Raw genomic sequence first — 20,053 nt, 5'->3', positions numbered from 1 at the left:
TTTCAAAAAGTCAATCTGACTCAATACAATAGTTGAATAATCATGGTAATCGAATCATAGTTTCCCAATTTTTGTAAAATTAAACTATAGTTTTTATAAGGCTTTAAAATATGATAAAACAATCAGTTTTGACAATTGTTCAACAAAACGAGACGTGCCTTATATAAGAATTCATTTACTCGGTTGGTAATATTTAAAAATCCATTTTATCAATCTCGTAAACAAGTTGTTTAAATCTTAATTGTAGATTCAAAAGAAAATTCAATTAACGTCCATCATAATTCAGTTGATCATATCTTTTAATCCGTTCATCGAAACTATTTGATATCTAAATGAAAAGTCATTGATTTTTCGCCAGCTTTCCAAAAACATGTATATCATATACCTTTTATCAGTAATATATGTATTTAATTCGTGATTCATCATAAACTGTTTAACGACAAAATTTAGCATACAAGCATGTATAAATATATATACTCGAGCACTAGACATGGATATACTATTAATATATAAAAGATAAAACATAAATGCTTACGCATCAATATTGTGATTTAATACTGCAGAAAAGTACGTAGACGCAACAGAGATGATAACACTAGGTTTGACTTTTAAACAATATCCATGAACATTACCCATAACCTCCATAGCTATAACCCATAATTTTCCTTAGCTTTTAACTCGTTTGAGAACTCGTTTTGAAAGTGACACGCTCATAACCTCGTCTTAGTATTTTATGTATAAATGGTAATAATACTAATAATGATAATAAGATTAATAATAATATTAATCTTTAATACTAATAATAATAATAATAATAATAATAATAATAATAATAATAATAATAATAATAATAATAATAATAATAATAATAATAATAATATATAATATATATGTGTGTATGATAGATGATTACACTGGAACCAGAAGTCGAGCTTTTATAGCATGTCACCTGATTTCTCTGGCCATACGATCGCATGGCGGTAGAGGGTTAATCCCATGCGATCGCATGGGATGCTTTTCCAGCCCATACTTGTTTGGTCACTAGCGTGTCGACATATTTAAATATAATATATAATATATTTAATTTATATAATTAATTATATATTATATTATATTCACGTGCATAGTTGACTTGTAATTTTTGGTCCGTTGACTCGTACGTTGTCACTCGATTTATGTCCCGGTTCCAGTTTCTCGAATGCATTTTCGTACGCTTAGAAAACTAGTACTTTTCGTTACGCGACGTGTACCTTTATCAAAAATTAAACTTAATCATTGATATATTATGTCACTCGAAGTGTAGCTTTAATCAATTAAGTGTTTTGGTTATTTGCTTCTATAAATCAACGTCTCGTAGTATATACATATATATATATATATATACATATATATATATATTATATTATATTCACGTGCATAGTTGACTTGTAATTTTTGGTCCGTTGACTCGTACGTTGTCACTCGGCTTATGTCCCATTTTCAAATAGTGTTTTACTGTAGCAAATAGTGATTTTCGAAAACACTGTAGCTTTTCGGGTACTGTAGCAATTCGAAAATACTGTAGCAAATTAGTGTTTTACTGGTTCATCTTAAACGTTTTAGTTAACTTATCTAAATATCAATCGAATCAATAATCAAATGTTACTATCGTTTACTAAATAACTTGAAATCATGTGTGTATATATATATATATATATATATATATATATATATATATATATATATATATATATATATATATATATATATATATATATATATATATGCACATTAAGTTATATATATATATTGTTCGTGAATCTTCGAGAACAGTCAAAGAATAATTGATTACATGAATATAGTTCCAAATCTTTGAGACTCAATATTACAGACTTTGCTTATCGTGTCGGAAACATTAAATCATATAAAGATTAAGTTTAAATTTAGTCAGAAATTTCCGGGTCATCACAGAATGTCATGTTGACCCGTTTCCGTGGGACGCGGCAGATCTCTCTCATCGAGATAAGTCGGACCTTCAGGCCCTGTTTGACGTTGAGGCTCTACAACATCACTTGGATGAAGTATGTATAGAGGATTTCCAGCCGATACGCAGGGTGCATGTTCAAGGTTTTTTGGCTCCCTTTACACCGTTCTGGACTTCAATGATCGAGTTTACTCAATCGATTGAGTCTGCAAAGACTTTACTTCAGAGGAAGACTTTACTTCCTTTCTAGATGTAGAAACATCTCTTTGTGTAGGATTTAGACTTAAGTCCTTTTTAGGTTGGATGGGCTTAGTAGTCGTTTTACCATCCTTGCTCTTAGCTCTCTTACTTATCAAAGTTTGCGCCTCATTTAGTTTAGGGCTTACTGTTATTGTTGGAATTGATACAGAGATCGGTGATGGAGATCTAGAAGGCTCTAAGTTTTGGTCCGTATCAACAATAGTGTCAGCTTGGTGTAAGATTATATGAGTCGAAGTCCTAGATCTAGTCATGTGGATTGTTAGTGGAGTCTGAATCATCTCATCAGGTTGATAATGCATCTTCTTCTTCGTTAGTTTGGGAGATGATTCAGTTGCTGATGTATAGTGTTCACTACCCTCAAGTGTGGAAATGGTAGGTGTAACACTAATTGGACTAGGCTCACTAATCGTCATGGGTTGTGATGATCGGGTAATCCTAAGTTGTTTGGGGTTTGCTCTAGATGAGGTTGCAGTTGGTCCAGCTTAGTTGCCAGGTTCCTCTCTAACCTCTTGGGCTGGAACCGCGACTGGTTCAACTTGTGCTTGTTGTACCCGGTTCAGTAGAGGTAATCCTACTGCTTCAAGTTATGGATCTATTCTATTATCCATTGGATCAACTAACCTCAACAACCATGCAGGGATTGGCGATGTAAACCTATTATCAGCAATGTTAGGTGTGTTCATTTTCACACCTGAGAATCTCACCATTCTCGATCCATGAGCAGTTGGAATTATTGTGTGTCTTTTCCACTTGAGTCTGTACCAAGTCCCATATCAGCTCTGCATAATTTGGGTTCTCAACTTTTGTGAAAGAGTAGAACAGCCTCATCATAGGAATTTTCATGTTGTCCGTACCCTTTGGTGTCAGTAGTAAGCATCTGTTTATGATCGAGAAGATCACATACCACCAGTAATGCAGAAACTTCTTTTGAAAGTTCCCAAGGGTAATATTTGTGTCTCCACTGTATCCCAAGTCAAAAATAGAGTTTAGCATGGTAGCATTTTACGGGGTGCCGGAGAATTGTTGACAACCAGAAGATGGAATATTCTCCTGAAGTCAGCCTTTGTGATAGACCTCCTTCCCTCAATTCCTCTTAACAGAAAAGAGAAATGAGCAGATTCCTCTTGTGGGTTTTCAGCAGTTGGAAGTGTCTCTTCCACAAATCTAATAGATCTATGAAGAATCTCAAGATCTTGTTCAGGTACACACACTGTATAACTCAGAGTACCCCAGATTTGGTGATGTTCTAGAATGGCCAACCAGTAGTTACCAGGAATGTCGATACAATCATAATAATCACATGTATGAACTCTAAACATGTAATCCTAGTAATTTATTCATTCAGATCATCATCAGATTCACATTCAAACACTTAATGAACAGATTAGCATGTTTTATCAAGAGCAGATTCAGAATCTTTAGATCTAACAGATTCGGTAACCACAGAATCAATCAAACTCTAATTAAACATGCAATCTAAGTCATTTTCAAGTAATATCCACATATCAAGCATCATTAAATCTCAGAATAACATCAACTAAATATACAAATCTGTTTATGTATCAAAATTTGTATTCTCATTTTCAGATTCAGTTTTCTCCGAATTAACCATTTATGTTATCTAATCATGAAGATATGGATATTTTCTGTTTTAATATCATTCATACAACTCTGATCTATTCATTTATAGAATAACTTGATTTAAAAAAGATTTTTCCAAGAGTTTGATTCAAGATTGGTCTCCGATTCGGTATGCTGGTGTCAGATTCGGGTAGCTCAGAAATTTGAAAAAGTAAAATTTTGACTTTTGACTCTTCTATTTATACTACGAATCTGAAGTCAAAGTTGGGCCTCACCGAATCTAGTACTGAATGGGCCTTAAAATGGAATGTCAGTCCATTAATTCAATTTTTACACAAACTTTGGAGAATCCGATGTATTAAATCACAAGTTTATCATTTTTCATCAAAATTTATGATTGAGAGAATCTGAAATTTGGAAACATCAGAATCTGCACTATTTGGCTGTCATATTCGGATAAATGTTAAAAATGAACATTTATTCAAGAAAAATTAAATCTTTTTGGATTTTAAACTTTTCAATTTTTAGGATTTTTCAAAAATAAGAATTGTAGTTATTGATTTTGAACAATGTACAAATCTTCAATGATACCAATTGTTAAACGGATTGCATTCTGAGATGTATACAAGCCAAAGTGAATTTAAGCATTTAAAACATAAGATTTTATGTATTCACTTTTTGAAATCAATTTTCTTTTTATTTAAAACATTAACTCATGAGTTTGAAAGACCCATTTCTGATTTACAATATGAGTTAGATGTTAATTCGGCACCAATTTCAAAACCAACAATGGTGTTGCCCGCCTGCTGGCTGGGGAATCTAAGTTCTCTTCCGGTCAACTGTCCACCCAGTCTAGTGAAAAAAAAACAGTAGAATTATGGGCATACAAGTTGAAATCCCGGAGTACAACAAGCCAAAAATTTCTGAATCAAAATGTTCTTCTCTTAAAGCTGAGAAGAAGGTTCCTTTAATAGAGATCCCCAAGGTTAATCAACCTCTCAAATCTATTTCCCATTGAAAATGAGTCTATTCTCATTGCCAAACCAAACTTAGTCAATCATTTCTACAACCTACTTATGAGAAATCTAGGGAGCTCACCGAATTCCATGATCAATACGGATGATTTTCTCATAAATCGAAGCAATAAAGTTCAGAGAATTCATTCGTCAACTCGAGCAAAACATCATTTGATAAAACACCTTCAAACCATTCAAGTACTCATTCAAATACTTAGGTTTTTCAAAAACCAAGACCTGTGATCAAACCTTCAAGGTCAATCAATTAAATAGATCATGCGTACAAAATGTACACCAAAAACAATGACAAAGTAAACCGAAAAACCTGCTACTCAAACTCCTGCACAAAAGTCTCCGACACAAACTCTTCCAAACAACACTTCTAACTCCATACGTTTGATGAAGGGGAGCGATATTCATCATTCAAGGAGGAACTAATGGAAATGATAATCAATGACAAATTATATCTAACGGGAGATTGTTAAGTCTAGAATACATATGATTTGTATTTTAACTTTTATCACTAAATCACCATTTTGTTAAAGAATGATATAAGGATATAAATACCATTCCTTCCCACTTAGATCATAAGCTTTTTACCATTTGTAAACTAACTCTCTCACCATCACTTTGACACATACAACAAATCCTCTCTAAACCTGAAGTCTATGAATTGTGATACTTCATTGTTCATATTCATGTGATATTCATATTCATCATAATCATAACAATAACAGCACTCAGTAGATACATACACTCACTAGATATTCATCTTTATTGGAGTGGTTCTCTCGAGGTCCTTTTTTCTGCTCGAACGAGGATTTGAACTTATATTATTGGACGGGCTTGTATTTCTCTGGTGTTGGAGTTGATACGGGGTTTTCAGGTACGAGAGGTTACTTTGGTTTGCAGGCCACGGGTTAGGTGCTGCTGGAGTGCCCGACGTTCATTTTAGTTGTGCGGCTTTTGAGTAGTGGCGATTGTGGAGTTAGATACGAGATCGGTTTTATGTATGATTTAGATTTAGGTTAGGTGGTTTGTACGATTCTAATGTCTTTTTCAATTTCAATCTGCTCACTCTTTTCCAATGGTATCGTTCAAATGTTTGTAAGAGAATCAGAGCAAGACCTTTTAATTATTGTCGTTTGTGCTTACCACCGGATCTTTACGATCTTATATATATATATATATATATATATATATATATATATATATATATATATATATATATATACATACATACATACATACAATCATATACATGTTCATATCCATACACATACATATACAGGAACAAACACTGTATGTACATACACATTCATACATAATCAAACACGAAATCAAGGGATCGTATCTTTTCACGGAGGAAGAAGGAAACGACTTACATGAAGAAGAAACTTTTCAAACCATTAGCGAGATACCGGTGGAGTGGTGGATGGAGGATGGAGGCACAGTAGAAAAAAACATTGGACCTCTCACTAACTCCATAAATATTGAAAAATGTTATCAACTAGCTCAATACCTTTCCGGTAACTTTAACGGTAACCAGGCGGCGATTCCGTGTCTTTGTGTTCGGGATCTGGTTATGTTAGGTTTTTTAGGTAGGTTTTGGGTTCCGATTCGTCGGGGTTATGGGGTCTGCTGCTACTCCCTCTCGGTCTTCCATTGCTGCCGTCTCTCTTTCTCTGGGGTGGTTTAGGCGGTGAGTTCCTTCGGAACTCTACAACCACCTCGGTCGATTTGGGGTTTTGGGGTGTGGCTGGGTGGGTTCTTGGCGGGTTGCGGTTGGAGTGTTTGTGGTGAGATCCAGCGGTTCTCGGTGGTTTGGTTTACTGCTTGAATCCGGGGTATGTAAATGTCCTTAGAAAAATTGGCGAAGATGACTGGTCCTTATATGGTTCGTTTCTGTTTTTGTTTATGTTCAGTTGCTGCTTATTTGGGTCTTTCATTCCATTTTTCCCGTCGTCAAGTCTTTTATGGGCTTGATGTTGTTGCCGGTGTTGTTGTGTAACGACCCGGAAATTTCCGATCAAATTTAAATCTTAATCTTTATATGTTTCCGACACGATAAGCAAAATCTGTAATTCTGAGTCTAGAAAGTTTGAAATCTAAGTCTTGTAATCATTTGACCTTTGATTTTTTTTTCCGACGATTCACGAACCATTAGATATATATATATAAATGTATTGTCTAAATAATAATATGTTGTATAAAAAAAAAATAATAATAAGATTTTATTATAAATATAGTTATTATAATAATGTCACTATTACTTTCAATATTAATATAAATACTAGTGTTATTAATATTATTTTAAATATATAATCTACAGATACGAATTTGACTTACGTAAATTGTAGTAGTATGATATTATTACCATTAATAATATTGATATCATAATAATTATAATTAGTATTATTATACTTAGTATTAATATTATGGTTAATATGATTAAAAATTTTATAGTTATAATTATCATTATCATTAATAATATTATTATTACTAATATATTATTATAAATTTTATTATTATTTATAATATTGGTAGTTTTATTAAAATAGTTATATTTATAAGATTATACATATTAATATAGTTAAAATTAATAAAATTATTAATAATTTATAAATATTAATATAAGAACACAGATATGCTACGTATCCCTATCTGTTTCTATTTTTTTTTTTTTTTATTTGTTCTATTAACCCGTGATCTTTTGTCAATGACTAACATAATACAACAATCGACTTTACAGCTATTATATTTATCGTTTTGCAATTTCATCTGTTAAAAAGAGGATACAGAAAGCAATTACATGGAACCTGTCTATTCTCTCTGTTCTTGAACAAAATTGGCAATTATTGGATTTCGTAATTAATTCCAAAAATTATAGATGCAAGGATGATAGGAATCGATCAGTGAAACTTTCAGCAAAATCATAAATCCCAGTTTCTAATATCGAATATGAATTCCTGAGTCAATGTATCGATGTTAAAAGCTATCTGTTGTGTTCTTTATGAAAAATTCGAATTCGTTTATGTGATATAGGATCAGTTAATGAATCGTTTAGTTTACATAAACGATTTAAAACCTTTTCCATGTTATAATTTGATCCTAAAACTTTCTAAAACCAATAAATCGATTTCCAGTGGGTGAAGAACACCAACGATGCTATTACAATTTTTTTTTATTTTTTTTCATTTTGTTTGTTGTCTCAAATCAATCTTCATTTGTTCCTGGGTTGTTTATTAACCCTAAAATTAGTTAAAACCTGTTAATAAGTGGGATTGATCCCTGGTTCGATTTCTGGGTTGTGAGGAAGAAAGGAATTAGGGTAACAGAAAGAAGGGATAAGTAAATTTGGGGGCGGTTTTAATCAGATATGACAAGTTAGAAGAATGGTTTAAGTGGTGTGTGGTTAAGCGGGTTGACACGGGTTCGAGCCTGTCTGGTGTCATTTCTTTTTAAAACAGCTGATATGAGGTAGTCTTTTTGAAAATTCTTGTTACTATTATTGTTACCATCAATATTATATGTATTATGCTCATTATTATTATTATCATCACTAAAATAAGAATTAGTTACCACTTATTACTAATGTTATTATTATTATTATTACTAATATTATTATTAAGCAAAAGTATTTTTTAACAAAATCATTATTATTATTAACATTATTTTTTTAAAGTTATTATAATTATTTGTAACTAATTAATATCAAAACCATCATTTTTGGAACAAATAAATATTTTGAACCTTAAACCTAATTATTTTACATATTATAGTAATAGTTTATATATTTATATAACAAACATATTAACCTTAATAATATAGATATGTATATGTAACAAGTTATGATTTTTTTTAATCAATCATATATATATATATAGATATATTAAGATAATTAAATATATAGATATTAATCATTCTAATTACATATATATATATAATATAATTTACAATATAATATAAGTAATTAATGGAATTTGGTATAACCTATATATAACTAAAAACATATTGATAATATATACTAATAAAGGAAAGTTTCTGATTTCATTAAATGTTTTAACAAATATACAATTAATATAGGTTCGTGAATCCGAGGCCAACCTTATAAGTTATCAGTGGTGTTATATGTATTTTACTACAAAATACATTAGGTGAGTATATAGATCCCTTTTAACTCTAAATATTTTTGGGCTGAGAATACATGCGCTGTTTTTATAAATGTTTTACGTTATGGACACAAGTGTTAAAACTAATTCTATGAGGGTTTGAATCAAAAATCCCCTAGCTTGGTAACTTTAACTATTGGTTTATGAACTGGTAGGCGCGAATCCTAAAGATAGATCTATCGGGTTTTACACCCCCACCCAGATGTTGTTCTAGTCACTACTAAACTAGAAGAACGGGTGTTTAGTACTTCGAGGTTAACGAAACGCACTTGATTCGGTGCACATATTATTATAACTCAGGGGTACACACTCTTGTTAAGGCTAGTTACCGGGTGCCCACTGCTTGGAATGCTTTTCATACACTTGCGAGTGTATTATGTTTTTATATATGAAATCTTGTGGTCCATAGTTATAACGCTGCTAGCATCAAACCTATATATCTCACCAACTTTATGTTGACTTTTTAAAGCATGTTATTCTCAGGTACGAATTAAGTCTTCCGCTGTGCATTAGTTCAAATTAAGGATTTTACTTGGAGTCGATCATCGCAATGGAACCAACTGTTGAAGACTCCGTCCGGGAGGATTAGTCGCGGACATTTCAGTTGGTATCAGAGCGTTGGTCTTAGCGAACCAGGTCTCCCATTAGTGTGTCTAACTGGTAGTAGTTAGGATACATTAGTGAGTCTGGACTTTGACCGTGTCTACCTGTTAAAAGTTTTGCTTATCATCTCTAGTCGAAAATCATCTGCTCATCATCCTTAGGAAATTGCCTGCCTATCATTCTCAAGTCTAGACACGTTCTACTGCATTTAGTGCATCGATAGTGTATAGACAAAATTCATATTTTAGCGTATCTGATAATTCCTATCTTGACGTATCTGTTACTGTAGAATGCCTGACACATGTCGTAAATTCCTCCGTAGTCTACGGAATCTTTAGTACTATATATATAGATATTCTATGAAGTTAGAATATCATCCTATATTTGAAAATCATTTCACAACGAAGATCCTTTCCATCCATCAAATTACCTTCTTGACGAGGAACCTGAAGCACCTACCGGCGAACCTGTTCGAGAAACCATTTTCTCTCCCATCTCTGGAGTATCTCATCACGAGTATATACTATCCCATATTTCGAATCTTGTTCATCCGCTTGCTCCAACCGCCAATCATCTAGGTATACTACCAGGAGTTAACAAACTTCGTACTCGCGTGACGGCTTTGGAAGAATATGGTGCGAAGGTTGCAAACATCAGCAGCAGCACCAGCAGCATAATCAGTACCACCATCATCGACGTCGACAGTACCCTTATCATCCCTAAACCATAACCGCGCAGTAACTTTCAACATCACAATTTGTACCTCGAATGTCAACATCACACGCCTCAATATTACCATCTGTATTTCGAGTATGATCTTCGTTCTACATACCGTTCTACATCGATTAATTTCGTTCTACGTATTGTTCTACCTCATTTACCTTCGTTCGACATGGCAATTATGTAATCTCTAAATGTTTTAGAGATCATGTAATCAAGTGCTGACAATAAATCAAATGAGTATAATATCTTATTGACTCATTAAATCCATAATTACATCTGAAGAAAATAGAAAATATATATGCAAGTATATTTTCATAAAGATCGTAATTAAAAATTCTTTCGTACAAACTGTTAATGATGAAAATATTTCAACGGGTGGGTAGTACCCAAGGAATATTTAAAATTCACATTAACAAGTTACACTGTACATTCTCCGAATCTGATTCAACGGTTATTTACTATCCTACTTACAATCACTGATATACGTGTCCGTTCATCACAGAATAACCATTTCTTTTTCAATTTCATATTTGGATTTTTACCTATCCGAATCCAACAAGTGGCATAAAGAAGAAACATTAGACAAATCAAAAATTGTTAGAAACACACGAATTAACTAATTGAAAATCTGTTAAGGATTCCACGCTAACTGTTCCGGCTAACTGTTCCCAGCTAACTGATTAACATTTAATTTATCGCAATTTACATTCTCGCAATTTTATTTATCGTCATTTAATTTTTGTTATTTACTTTTACGCACTATAAATAACGGGACACGTATGCAAGGTTTTGACTTATCATATTGACCCATCTATATATATATATTGGAACAACCGTAGACACTCTATATGTGAAGGTGGGAGTTGGCTATACAGGGTCGGAGTTGATTCCAAAATATATATATACTTTGAGTTGTGATCGACACCGAGACCGGTACACGGGTCACGATACGTATTATTTAATTCGAATATTATATATTAAATTATATATGAATCATTGAACCATCGGACTATTGGACTGCTAACTTTGGACAATTAAAATGAATTAAATTAAAATATTGATTATAACATATGAAACTAAATAATTCTTCAAGCTTGCCACTTGATTTCATCCTAAACCTCATTTGTACCTCGACAATTACAATTCATATTCAAACCGATCATGATTTCTTTGAAAATACCTCGATCGAGAAGTTGAACCAGCCGCACCTCGTCTACGGAAGAAAGATTTATGCATACATTATGCACCTGAAAAACTTCCGAAACCAAAATTATAGTTAAAACCTATCCGCGTCGAATTCCTTATCATTCATTAACAAAAACAACCGTACGATTCCTTTTCAAGAAGCTAATTTTGTCACAGCTCCACTATAACTTCTCAGTAAAACTAGTCTTATTATCACCTCGATATAAATACGTTATCTTTTCGCCGTCGTGACCGGAAAACCTTTTATATTCCGCGACAACAACAGCAGATGTACCAGCAGCTCGTTATCTCTTCGACGGAATCCGCAATTAGTATTTTGAAAATCTCGCAGCACTTCTCCAGTTATATCTACAACGTCTATCCCTAAGAATATCATACCTCGAATGTGAAGTTTCTGAAAAACACCCTGAACTGCGAACTAGTTCTTGAAGTGCTGATGAAGCAGCAAAAACTGTAAACGACTTTAACAAGTTAAAAGTTTACTAAAAAGTATAGTGTGTTGGAAAAGCTCAGAAAAAGGGAAGGGTTAGAACTGGAAAACGGATTGAGCAAAGTATGAAAGAGGTTGTGGATAAATCACAAAGACTGAACCTGCCTTCAAAGGATCCAAATGATTCCGTACCTGCTAAAATCATTAGCAAACACCTTACTCCTCATTCTAAACCTTCACCGACAAATCTTCTTCATCATCCATCGATGATAGAAAATCTAAGATATCATCATGCCTTTCATTATAAATATCCTCGATATTTCTGAAAATATTCCATAAGCATCTGAGATCATGTATCTCTCCGTGATATCTGCGTTACAACATAAAAGAAATTGTGTTAGTTTCTAAATTCTGAAAACTTCAAGGAATGTTTTGAAGTAGTGTTGGGAACTGATGCATGAATTAGTATAATATAATGACACTTGATCAACGTCATTATATTACAGTAATCCATGTTGAGTTTCTAATGGAATGTGATGATTCACAGTACCATCATCATGTGCCATGTTACACGACTCTTTCATTCTATTTGATTTCTAAGCATATCATGGAAATATTTCCTTGATATTTCTGTTCTTTCGTAATTCCAACAGTTGCTAATGATTCGTGCTAATATATTTCCTTTCTATTTAGAAGATTTTCTTTAATTCCATAAATTCCGGGAATCAATCATAATTACGTCATCGGTTAAACGAATATACGATCACTCCTCTCACTCTTTTGCGATAGCTTCATTCATATCTTTCGTCTAATCGAATCGTTTTATCTATATCTCTTAATAATGATAAAACTTCATTATCACCTCATATACGTCATGAAAACATTTTTATTGTTAACCATGACGACCTCTATCAAATTTCGGGGACGAAATTTATTTAACGGGTGGGTACTGTAACGACCCGGAAATTTCCGATCAAATTTAAATCTTAATCTTTATATGTTTCCGACACGATAAGCAAAATCTGTAATTCTGAGTCTAGAAAGTTTGAAATCTAAGTCTTGTAATCATTTGACCTTTGATTTTTTTTTCCGACGATTCACGAACCATTAGATATATATATATAAATGTATTGTCTAAATAATAATATGTTGTATAAAAAAAAAATAATAATAAGATTTTATTATAAATATAGTTATTATAATAATGTCACTATTACTTTCAATATTAATATAAATACTAGTGTTATTAATATTATTTTAAATATATAATCTACAGATACGAATTTGACTTACGTAAATTGTAGTAGTATGATATTATTACCATTAATAATATTGATATCATAATAATTATAATTAGTATTATTATACTTAGTATTAATATTATGGTTAATATGATTAAAAATTTTATAGTTATAATTATCATTATCATTAATAATATTATTATTACTAATATATTATTATAAATTTTATTATTATTTATAATATTGGTAGTTTTATTAAAATAGTTATATTTATAAGATTATACATATTAATATAGTTAAAATTAATAAAATTATTAATAATTTATAAATATTAATATAAGAACACAGATATGCTACGTATCCCTATCTGTTTCTATTTTTTTTTTTTTTTTTTTTGTTCTATTAACCCGTGATCTTTTGTCAATGACTAACATAATACAACAATCGACTTTACAGCTATTATATTTATCGTTTTGCAATTTCATCTGTTAAAAAGAGGATACAGAAAGCAATTACATGGAACCTGTCTATTCTCTCTGTTCTTGAACAAAATTGGCAATTATTGGATTTCGTAATTAATTCCAAAAATTATAGATGCAAGGATGATAGGAATCGATCAGTGAAACTTTCAGCAAAATCATAAATCCCAGTTTCTAATATCGAATATGAATTCCTGAGTCAATGTATCGATGTTAAAAGCTATCTGTTGTGTTCTTTATGAAAAATTCGAATTCGTTTATGTGATATAGGATCAGTTAATGAATCGTTTAGTTTACATAAACGATTTAAAACCTTTTCCATGTTATAATTTGATCCTAAAACTTTCTAAAACCAATAAATCGATTTCCAGTGGGTGAAGAACACCAACGATGCTATTACAAATTTTTTTTATTTTTTTTCATTTTGTTTGTTGTCTCAAATCAATCTTCATTTGTTCCTGGGTTGTTTATTAACCCTAAAATTAGTTAAAACCTGTTAATAAGTGGGATTGATCCCTGGTTCGATTTCTGGGTTGTGAGGAAGAAAGGAATTAGGGTAACAGAAAGAAGGGATAAGTAAATTTGGGGGCGGTTTTAATCAGATATGACAAGTTAGAAGAATGGTTTAAGTGGTGTGTGGTTAAGCGGGTTGACACGGGTTCGAGCCTGTCTGGTGTCATTTCTTTTTAAAACAGCTGATATGAGGTAGTCTTTTTGAAAATTCTTGTTACTATTATTGTTACCATCAATATTATATGTATTATGCTCATTATTATTATTATCATCACTAAAATAAGAATTAGTTACCACTTATTACTAATGTTATTATTATTATTATTACTAATATTATTATTAAGCAAAAGTATTTTTTAACAAAATCATTATTATTATTAACATTATTTTTTTAAAGTTATTATAATTATTTGTAACTAATTAATATCAAAACCATCATTTTTGGAACAAATAAATATTTTGAACCTTAAACCTAATTATTTTACATATTATAGTAATAGTTTATATATTTATATAACAAACATATTAACCTTAATAATATAGATATGTATATGTAACAAGTTATGATTTTTTTTAATCAATCATATATATATATATATAGATATATTAAGATAATTAAATATATAGATATTAATCATTCTAATTACATATATATATAATATAATTTACAATATAATATAAGTAATTAATGGAATTTGGTATAACCTATATATAACTAAAAACATATTGATAATATATACTAATAAAGGAAAGTTTCTGATTTCATTAAATGTTTTAACAAATATACAATTAATATAGGTTCGTGAATCCGAGGCCAACCTTATAAGTTATCAGTGGTGTTATATGTATTTTACTACAAAATACATTAGGTGAGTATATAGATCCCTTTTAACTCTAAATATTTTTGGGCTGAGAATACATGCGCTGTTTTTATAAATGTTTTACGTTATGGACACAAGTGTTAAAACTAATTCTATGAGGGTTTGAATCAAAAATCCCCTAGCTTGGTAACTTTAACTATTGGTTTATGAACTGGTAGGCGCGAATCCTAAAGATAGATCTATCGGGTTTTACACCCCCACCCAGATGTTGTTCTAGTCACTACTAAACTAGAAGAACGGGTGTTTAGTACTTCGAGGTTAACGAAACGCACTTGATTCGGTGCACATATTATTATAACTCAGGGGTACACACTCTTGTTAAGGCTAGTTACCGGGTGCCCACTGCTTGGAATGCTTTTCATACACTTGCGAGTGTATTATGTTTTTATATATGAAATCTTGTGGTCCATAGTTATAACGCTGCTAGCATCAAACCTATATATCTCACCAACTTTATGTTGACTTTTTAAAGCATGTTATTCTCAGGTACGAATTAAGTCTTCCGCTGTGCATTAGTTCAAATTAAGGATTTTACTTGGAGTCGATCATCGCAATGGAACCAACTGTTGAAGACTCCGTCCGGGAGGATTAGTCGCGGACATTTCATGTTGAGTAAGTTGATTTCGGCAAATAGGCCTCGGGTTAGGTGTTCTTGGGTTGCCCGGTGTTTGATTTGGGTACGCGGCTTCTGAGGAGTGACGATGCGGTTGTGAATACGAGATCGGGTTTATGTATTTGTGTTAGACTTAGGATTGGTGGTTTTATATGTAATCTCATTTTCAATTTTAATTTCAACGACGCTCGTTTTGTGAGCGTTTGTCAATGAGTTTTGATCGTGTGTGATCAAGTACTTACTTTACAGATCGATAGGATCTGATCAATGTAACTCCAATGTACTTCACCGGATCTTCCAAACTAATATATATATATATATATATATATATATATATATATATATATATATATATTAATATTTTCGTTAAAAAAAAAAACTAGCTCAATACCAATTAAGACAAACTTTTTTTTTTTTTTTTTTTTGGCAAAAAAATGATAACATTAAACAAATCTTTTTCATCAATAGATGAAAAAGATGAACAAGGATACAAGAAAACCAAAGCACCTCTCGGAAACAAAAAACAAACCCTAGCACTAACTAGCACTAAACAAAGAACAAAAGCTAACTAAACCCGAGCCTTGAGTAACCGGATCATAAAAACAATTTCGGACCACAAACAAATATAAGAACCAAAACATAAACCCAAGACTGACTAAACAAACGACATACAATACTAAAAAAGAAAACCGAACACGAACTACCCGATAACCGTTTTACCTTTCCGAGTCTTAATGATCGGTTTAACAACCACACCATCAACTTTCAATCGAACAATTTTCTTAAAGAGTTGTACTTTCACAAAATTATTAAGGAATATGACCATAAAAGCCTTAAAAAGGGGATCATTTTTAAAGAGAAAAATTCTAAAAAAGACACTCAAAGAAGAAATAGTGAAAAGGGGGTCCTAGGACAGTTCAGTGTTCACTGTTGATGCATATGCAATACGGAGTATATATTAATATAATAATATAATAATGAGTATATACGGAGTAATAAACTTATTACAAGAACATGTGTTTTTACCTGTCTGTGCATCTGTCTTAAGAGATAGATACATGTGAAGTATTATTTTAGAAATGTGATATATACATAGAATATACATATAGATACAGATATATTATATATAGGTCATACGTGATATACAATATATGTGATATATACATATATACACATAGATATATACTGTATGCATTTAATTTCTAGTACTATTTAAAGTATGTGCATTCTTTTAGATCAACCACAAATATGGGTCCAACCTCATTCTAACCTAATCATACATTTTTCTTTCTCTCCCATATCCTAAATTCATTCTCCTATAATTTCACTGAAAAAAGGAACAAACTTTTCAAAATCCAGATATGGGAATGGAAGAAAAGTATGGAATGATGGATCTAATCACAAATTACATGAACCAAAGTCCAATTTTTCCAACAATATCTCAACCACAAACTCAACAAACTCATGATGATTACTTGCACTATGCTATGGTGATGTTGGGTGGTGGTGGAAATGGTGAAATTTCATTTGGATCTGATCATACAACAGTTATGGGTATGGGGTCCACAACTTCAGGGTTTAGTGGTGATAGTGGTGGTGGTGGTGGTGGTTTAGATATGGAGATTAATGGTGGTGGAAGATGGCCTAGAGAAGAAACCCTAATACTACTTGATATTAGATCAAGACTTAATTCTAAGTTTAAAGAAGCTACTCATAAAGGTCCTTTGTGGGATGAGGTTTCCAGGTTTTAATTTCTCTACAATTTTTTTTTTTTTTTTTCAATTTTCGTGTTCTTATAGCTACCCTTGATTTTGGGATTTACTAACTATAAAACAATATGGGTATATCTTGGTTTTGGTTCAATGAAAAAGAATTATTCTCTAGATAATATAAGTTGACAAGCCTAAATTCAAGAACTTTCAGGATTAAACATCAATTTTCTTGTAACTTAGCTAATTACATTAGTTCATCATCATTTGCTTTCTTTATAATTTTCTTGATTGAGTATGCATAAAGGTTCAACCTTTAGCATAATTTTTATGTAAACACAAGGTTCAATGAAAAAGAACTATTCTCTAGATAACATAAGCTAACATAGGAGCCTAAATTCAAGAACTTTCAGTATTAAACATCCATTTTCTTGTAACTAATTAAGCCAATCACCTTAGTTCATCATCATTTGCTTTCTTTATAATTTTCTTGATTAATTATGCATAAAGATTCAACCTTTAATATAACTCTTATACAAAAACAAGGTTCAATATTTCACAGCTTTGATATTATGCTTGAAGGGTTTGATTTGTTTTTCATGGTTTAACATGAGTTATGATTAGCCTGTAGAAAATTTACCTAAAAAGTCATAGTTAGTAGTCCAATTTATTTGACTAAATTTTACACCCCTACATCTTTTAATCTTACTAATTAATTGACTTTTTGTGTTTAATTATCAGGATTATGAGTATGGAGCATGGGTATAAAAGAACTGGGAAAAAATGCAGTGAGAAATTTGAAAACTTGTACAAGTATTACAAGAAGATTAAGGAAGGTAAAGCAGGAAGACAAGACAAGAAGCATTATCGATTTTTTCGCCAACTTGACGCTATATATAGTGAAAAAATCACTACTACTAATCCTAACCCTAATCCACCATTAGTCACTAATAATCCGTCCCTTTTATTAGACCCTCAATCGTGTGAATTGTCCCCATTCATCGAAGATATTGATCGTGTTGAGAAGGCTAATAATAAAAGAAGGTTGGGGAAGAAAAAGCATTGGAAGACAATGATAACAAGTTTCATTGAAACAAAAATGAACACACTTATAGAGAAACAAGATGCATGGATGCAAAAGATGATGAATACAATCGACGAAAAGGAGAAAGAGAGAATTTCAAAAGAGGAACGATGGAGAAAAGAAGAGGGTGCAAGGTTAGAAACAAAGAAAAAGTATCTATCGAATGAACGAGCACGAATGGAGTCACGTGACTCGGCTATAATGTCCGCTTTGCAAAAGTTAACCACGAACGAATCAACTTTGAAGGATTTCGAATCTCGTGTCTATTCGAGTGATCATAACCAAATTGAGTCGGGTTGGGACGAAAATGAGATTACACAATTGATGAAAGTTAGAAGTAGTATGGAAACAAGATTTGAGCAAGGTGGATGTTTGGAAGAGGTTTTATGGGAAGAAATTGCTTTAACAATGAGTTGTTTGGGGTACAATAGGAATGGATTGATCTACAAAGCTAAATGGGATCACCTTAATTTTCTATTGAGAACCAAGAAAAGAAAAGAGAACACAACAAGATCATGCTCAAATTTGGATCTTGATCAAGATAATTACATCTTTGCTAATCATCAAGCAATTAGTGAAAGAAATGTTGCACTAATGAATGATCATGAGCTGATGTGGAATTGCTATATGAGATGAATATGGACAAAGGAGAGAAACATTAGCAATTTAACAAATTTAAGAGAGTATGATTTAAGATAAATTTGATTGTGTTAATTATTGTTGGTTGTGTTGTGTTGTTGTGTCACATTAAGAGATGTCACAGTTTATTAGCTAGGGTTCAGTTTGTTTGCAAGCAGTTTATAGGTTTGACTTTATGTGTGTTGGAAAGATTTGAGACAAAATTTGATTGTGAATCTTGATTATGTCACAGTATATCTGCATGGAAATATCTGACTAAAATTTGTCAGTTTGGTTTTCTTAATTATTATGTTTGTATCTTCAATATTGATGGATAATTGTTAGAATTAAATTTTTGTAATGTGTTTTGTTTTAGTTGTAAGGATGAGTTTGTTTCTATAAATACCCATTCACATTTATGTTTTTGTAACTTTGGTTATAACTTTCACACCTATTCTGTAGCAGTGTAACTTGCAGAATCATTTGGCATTAAATTATTTTCACCCATTCAAACATAAATCTTATATCTTATAAATTACAAGTTAACAATAATCTATGTATCTATGCATTGTTCTGTGTAATTTAAAAAGTGATTAACTAAAGATTATCGGATCTAAACCTTAAAAGTTTTCCTTTTCTAGTTAGATAGTAGTAGAGTACTCCATTCATTCCACGATGTGGTCGAAATTTTTGTTGGATTTAGGATAAGTGTGATAAATGTCAGTTAGTCCCCTTATATTTAAGGTAAGTTTAATTGAATTTATTTAAGATAAGAGTGATTGCGAGTAATAAATGAAAGTAAATTGGAGAGTTTAATTATTGTTTAGAGTTATTTTATGCAAATGGAATAATTGAGACATATATAAATACTAAGGTGAACACTTATTTATGTCATGAACTTAAATTTGTCTCTATTTTCTTTGAAATAAAGTGATAATGATTGGATGATATTGATGCTGG

At 31.5% G+C, this 20,053-nt stretch overlaps 1 protein-coding gene across 1 annotated transcript; it reads left to right on the top strand.

Annotated features, from left to right (window-relative positions):
* The first annotated feature begins 17,049 nt into the window (after window positions 1-17,049).
* Window positions 17,050-19,111, top strand: LOC139875999 (trihelix transcription factor PTL-like). The gene is made up of 2 exons (XM_071863296.1): window positions 17,050-17,426; window positions 18,133-19,111. Exons 1-2 carry the CDS (start codon window positions 17,050-17,052, stop codon window positions 19,109-19,111), a joined length of 1,356 nt encoding a protein of 451 aa, XP_071719397.1.
* Window positions 19,112-20,053: the final 942 nt, after the last annotated feature.

This window comes from Rutidosis leptorrhynchoides, chromosome 11 (genome assembly GCF_046630445.1).
Source record: "Rutidosis leptorrhynchoides isolate AG116_Rl617_1_P2 chromosome 11, CSIRO_AGI_Rlap_v1, whole genome shotgun sequence".
Lineage (NCBI taxonomy): Eukaryota > Viridiplantae > Streptophyta > Magnoliopsida > Asterales > Asteraceae > Rutidosis > Rutidosis leptorrhynchoides.
Note: the sequence above shows the minus strand (reverse complement) of the source record. Positions and strands in the feature narration are given on the sequence as shown.